We start from the raw sequence: 5,672 nt of genomic DNA on the forward strand, positions 1-5,672 counted from the left end.
ATTTATTGTGGAATGATTATTTGAATTCTGTTCAACAATTTCAATTGGAACCCAATAATACTCATCATTATCATCCATTGAAAACATTCAAGGCGAGAGTGAAGAATTTCTCTGGAGTTTTACTTTCCTCTCCAACAATTTCAATGAGTTTCATATATAATCAGGTATTTTGGATTACACCTTATGGAAAGGGTGATTCGTCCAATAATTTTGAATATTATAGGGAGAGAATTGAGAGAGCTATTTCAAATTTCAATTTGCATGTGTTAAAGTTTTTGGTTGTGCCTGTTTTACGGATATTCCCTTCACTTCCATTGTATCCACCATTTGGAATACCGTGTGCTCAACCAAAATGCAGAGAACGTTTCCAAAATGATGCTCTACTTTACAAGGGCTACTGGAAGAGTTCAACATCTATTTCCATTTTGGAAGAGATGAGGAGTGTGAAAATTTTACTGGCCTCCTTTAATCCTGACCAATCTCAATCCACACAGAACGTACCCACACTCATTGTATACGGAGAATCTGATAATTTCTTCTCGTGGGACGAAACTAAACATCTCTTCTCCAAACATTTTCAAAATATAACATGGAAATCATATCCCAATCTTAAACACGACGTTTTCCATGAGGATGTTAAAGAACCAGTGTGCAGAGATTTATACAACCTTGTTGTAAGAAACTGAAACTCATTATAATCCTCAGTAATGATAATGACTGACGACTGATTGGTTTTTATCACACAATTGAATATTAAACCTATTCAATATATTTATACTGTCCTCACTACAGCCACACCTCAAAATCTGCTTAATTGTTCTTATTTGTGACTCGAATCCACATTTTGAAACTGCAAACTTTGAAACATTTTTTAGATCTACTAGAATCTTTCAACGAACTCTTTCTGAACATTTAAATGTAACAAAACAGGAAGCTGATCATAATGTAACTTTCCAGTAGTAACGAAAATAATCTTTTTGTTCTTCTCTTCTAGTATAAAAAACGCGGTCGGTTCCATTGTGTGAAAAAACTTGTATGCCATCAATTGTTAATCTCCAAAAGAAAATGAGAACTACACATTTCAAACATACCAGAAGAGTTGTTCAGTTATCGATGGTGATGAACAACAAGGAGAGTACAGTAGCTGCTTTGTTGAAGAGCAAGCATACGGGTTCATTGGTTTCGAATAGTGTGAGAAACAAGATGGAAATCAGTCATGCCAATCTATCACCAATTAAACCATACATGCAAGAGGAAGATGTTGAATACCAACAACACGAACAACATCAAGTAGCAGTGTTACACGAAAATATGTACTTACATTTAGGTAACTTTCGAATGGAAAGAGCTTTAGAAGAATGGTCAAACATCTTTTCTCCAGATCAAATCTGTACTGATCCAAACATGCTAAAGACATTACTACAAGATTGCTCTGCCATGGAACAAGTCAACCAAGTAAGAGCTGTCATTTATCCAACTGATAAAGAACAAATTGTGAAACTTGTCAAGATTTCCAACAAATTCAAAATTCCAATCTATCCAGTGAGTACAGGTAATAACTGGGGATATGGCAGTATGAATCCACCTCCTCAACATGACGTGTCAACCAACTCTGTTCGAGAAGGAATCATCTTGAACATGTCAAGAATGACAGAAATCAAATTTGACATCAAAAGTGGTGTAGTAACAGTTCAACCAGGAGTAACCCAACGTTTACTCAATCAATATCTTAAAGACAATAACCTCTCCTATCTCATACCTGTCACTGGTGGTGGACCTGACACAAGTCTACTGGGAAATGCCCTAGAGAGAGGTTATGGAATTACTCCACATGCTGATCACTTTTCTGCTTGTATGTCTCTAGAGGCAATTCTACCAAATGGAGAAGTTTACAATTCAATGCTTCATCAAATGGGAGCTCCACAAATAGATAAACTCTATAAATGGGGAACAGGTCCGTATGTTTGTGGAATTTTCACTCAGGGTAATTTTGGTATTGTAACAGAGATGAGTATTGCGTTGGCTACTAGACCTGAAAGGGTGGAGGCATTCTTTTTTGCAGTGGATGAGTTGGATGTTGGAGTTCAGAAAGTTAAGGAGATTTTAACCAAAATTGGAAATGTTACTGGTTCCATTAATTTGATGAATAATAGAAGGATGATTTCAATGACACTTCCTTATCCGAAAGAAAAGATTGGGAAGGATCAGGTAATTCCTGACGAAATGCTTTCGAATATGCAAAAAAGTATTGGAGTTTCGAACTGGAATGGTGCGGGAACCATTTATGGAAGTGAACAAGTTGTGAAAGCTGCCAAGAAGGAAATCAAAAAGATTTTGAAACAATCCACTAGAAAAATTATCTTTCTCAATCCAAAAGAAACCTCAACTTACTGTTCCATTCTAGATAAGGTTAGTTTCGTCCAGAATATTCCAATTGTCAAAGCTCTGTACGCTGTCAATGAAAGCTTAAAATTAATGAATGGAGAACCAAGTCAAGTTGCTCTTCCATTGGCTTATTGGAAAGCTGGGAAGAAACCAACAGAGAAACCAATGAATCCATCACAGGATGGTTGCGGACTTTTATGGTTTGCTCCATTGGTTCCACTTCATCCAGAAAATGTTCAGGAATTTGTAGAGTTGGCTCAACGTGTCTGTATTAAGCATGGTATTGAACCACTCATCACTTTGACAAGTATGAACGACAGGGCATGTGACAGCACTATTCCAATATTATTTGACAGGTCAGATCCAGAACAAGTCAAAAAAGCTCATCAATGTTTTGATGAATTATTTGAAGAAGGATCCAAGTTGGGTTATGTACCTTATAGATTAAATGTAAATGCTATGCGAAAGGTTTCAGATAGAAAGGCAGTTCCATCCATTTTGAAATCTTTAAAAACTGCAATCGATCCAAATAATATCATTGCTCCAGGAAGATATGGTTTGTAAATAGATTTAAATCTCATAAAACCAAAAAACTAATGGTTAACAAACCGTTCACTTGTATTCGAAAGTTGAAATAATATGAAATTATCATAAAAAGAGAGGTATCGGCGATTCGAACCCCGGACCTGAAGATGTGCTGTCTACCGCTCTCCCACTGAGCTAATACCCCCTTGGTTGACTTTATTAAATATCCATATTAACATTTTACAAAATATTATTATTTTACAATTTAAAACAATACAAAAAAAATGAAACCACACAACAATAAGCGAACCATGAAACCAATTCGACCTCTTCGACCAGCCCGAGGTAACAAAAACACTAATTCCGAACACACTTCCGACCAACAACAACACAACAAAACTAAACAAACCATTCGTCTCCCAACCAATCATCGAACTCTAATCAAGGCAGCAATCATTGGAAAGCAAGGAAGTCAAATTAAATTAATTTCCGAACTGAGTCAGGGATGTAGAATTAAGGTCGAGGAGTCGAGAGTTGTAATTTATGCTGCAAATAATAATCAAAAAGTTGCTGGTAATGATTCTTTATCATCGAGTGGTAATAATTTGCAAATTGCAGTGAATTTGGTTCAATCAATTATTAATAATGTATTGTGTGTGTTTGAGCATCCGAATGTCATTTGTTCAATCTATGAATGTAATGGTGAAGAAGAGAGGATGAAATTAACAAGATTTGAAACTCCAATTGTTCTTGTTTCAAATAATCATAATGATGATGATAAAGAAGAAGGAGAACAGAGAGAAAAAGTAAAACATCATCAGAATTATTATCGACTTGCTCTTGCTTCGGATGATAATGATGAACTGGCTGATGAGGAAGTGAAAGATCTTCAATCAACAATACCTTCTTCTTCTTCTTCAATGGAATTCTCTAATAATGGTTCTTCTGCATCACATGAAGAGCAATTGCTATCTAATAGTAGTAGTAATGGTGGGGATAAAACTAGTGATACATCCTCATCCTCATCATCATCATTATTGGTGGAGAAGAGATTGGTCAAATCGGATCATCAATTATATTCACAGAGAAAGGAGAGACAATTAATTTCAGAGGGATTATCATCTGCTGTATCGAACTATTTGAAATTGGATCAATTTGAAGGAATGGAGAGAAAGCTTCTTATTAAGGTTGGATTGGGAAGAAAGGTCTTTTATGATGCCAAGAGAAATGTGGAAATGACAAGTAGTATTTTGAATAGAGTTTATAATTTTGAATCGTTCTCCAAGTTGGATATTGGTTATGGAAAGGATTTAAAATCTTCATTTAGATTGGAAATGGGAGGAGATTTTGCATTGAATTTGAAAGAATACTTGTTGAAGAATAATTGGAAACACACAGAAACAATCAAGAGTGCCACATGTTATGTGGTGAAATTAATGCAAGGAATTATGGGAAGTGCTGGTGGTAAGAGAATGAGTTTCAAAGTAGTTCCCAATGGATCATTGGCTAAAATTGGAAAATTAAAGATTGCACTGGATAAGCTTTCCTATCTGGACTTTTGTAACTTGGAGGAGAATTGCCCAGATTTGAGATTGAGATTTGAAACTGAACAGTATTCGAGAGAATCAACCGATGAAGAATTCAACAAATTCATTTCAGCGCTCAAGTTCAATGAGAAGGATCAAGTCGACATGTCTGGAGTTCCTCAAGAATTGTTAGATATTTTCAGAATTGACAGTGTTAGAAATAAGGTTAAGGAAATATACTGCTTGAATGATTTAAAGATTACGATCAATAAGATTCTCTCTAACGGTAGAGGGTGGTATGAAATTTCCATGTCTTCATTACAACCTTACAATGAATTATCATCTTCTGAGGATGTTGTAAACGTATTGAGTACAATGAGAAGTGTATTGAATGGTGTTTGTGGACCAAGAATACATTGTCCAATAATTTCGAATATAGAAAATGTTAACACCACAACCAAGAAGGAAACAAAAACATCTGCAAAACCTTCCAAAGATTCAACACCTTACTGGACTGTTTTAGGTGTAGCTGCTTTCTGCGCTGCTGTGGGATTTGGATTGAACAAGTTAATCCACAAGTAATTTGTTCAAAAACAAAAGGAATCATAGAATCATATTGGAATGCAACATAATCCTGACAAATTAAAGAAAATTATGGAACAAGATTCTCGATATCTCAATGAAATAAAAGAAACTAAACATGTCAAAATGTTCCTTACAATATCCATTGGAGAATCTTTGAATTAAAGAATGATTCATTAATGGTGCAACTCTTACCCTTTAAAATATGATAACAGCTTCTCATTTCAATTATTAAAGCCCGATACTCCTTCACGACCATCACTTGTCATTGTGTGAATGAAATATTATAACTAAGCCACTGACAGATACCCTTTATAACATTTCAAAAAAACAAGATGATTAAAACACTTTCATTCATACTACTAGTGTTATTATCACTCTATTCTATTATATCTTTCATTAGAGCTCAAGAAAGATTCATTAATGTCAAGTATTCAATTAAAACTTTGATTGGAACTGGTGCTGGAATATTTAACTTGGATGGGTTGACTGGATTGGCTACTAATATTAATTCACCTATTGGCGTGTTTTATGAAGAGAGTAGTGGTGATTTGAATTTCTCACATACATGTAAGTTTCATACTTTCGAATAATAATTTTCATGTTATTCGAAACAACAGTAAACAATACAGTAAGAGTTTTGAGAAACTCATC

General features: G+C 34.9%; 4 protein-coding genes and 1 non-coding gene across 5 annotated transcripts in view; 4 read left to right on the forward strand and 1 right to left on the reverse strand.

The window, feature by feature from the left end:
- Positions 1–143: 143 nt before the first annotated feature.
- NAEGRDRAFT_66560 (uncharacterized protein) lies at positions 144–686 on the forward strand (the record flags this gene model as incomplete). Its single annotated transcript, XM_002677999.1, has 1 exon — positions 144–686. One exon carries the CDS (start codon positions 144–146, stop codon positions 684–686), a length of 543 nt encoding a protein of 180 aa, XP_002678045.1.
- Positions 687–1,113: 427 nt separating this feature from the next.
- Positions 1,114–2,949, forward strand: NAEGRDRAFT_48420 (uncharacterized protein; the record flags this gene model as incomplete). The annotated part of the gene is made up of 1 exon (XM_002678000.1): positions 1,114–2,949. The coding sequence occupies one exon, from the start codon at positions 1,114–1,116 to the stop codon at positions 2,947–2,949; it is 1,836 nt and encodes a 611-aa protein (XP_002678046.1).
- Positions 2,950–3,043: 94 nt separating this feature from the next.
- Positions 3,044–3,115, reverse strand: NAEGRDRAFT_t273. The gene has a single exon. It is a non-coding gene; the product is annotated as a tRNA-Cys (tRNA).
- Positions 3,116–3,194: 79 nt separating this feature from the next.
- On the forward strand, positions 3,195–5,018 carry NAEGRDRAFT_66562 (uncharacterized protein; the record flags this gene model as incomplete). The annotated part of the gene is made up of 1 exon (XM_002678001.1): positions 3,195–5,018. One exon carries the CDS (start codon positions 3,195–3,197, stop codon positions 5,016–5,018), a length of 1,824 nt encoding a protein of 607 aa, XP_002678047.1.
- A 335-nt stretch (positions 5,019–5,353) lies between these two features.
- Positions 5,354–5,672, forward strand: part of NAEGRDRAFT_66563 (uncharacterized protein) — a gene marked incomplete at both ends in the record, with an annotated part of 1,708 nt that continues 1,389 nt past the window's right edge. The window contains 2 exons of the mRNA XM_002678002.1: positions 5,354–5,588; positions 5,639–5,649. Of these exons, the coding sequence (XP_002678048.1) occupies positions 5,354–5,588; positions 5,639–5,649 (246 nt within the window). The remainder of the gene's footprint in view (positions 5,589–5,638; positions 5,650–5,672) is intronic.

Source organism: Naegleria gruberi (genome assembly GCF_000004985.1).
Source record: "Naegleria gruberi genomic scaffold NAEGRscaffold_19, whole genome shotgun sequence".
In the NCBI taxonomy this organism is placed as follows: Eukaryota; Heterolobosea; class Eutetramitea; order Acrasida; family Naegleriidae; genus Naegleria; species Naegleria gruberi.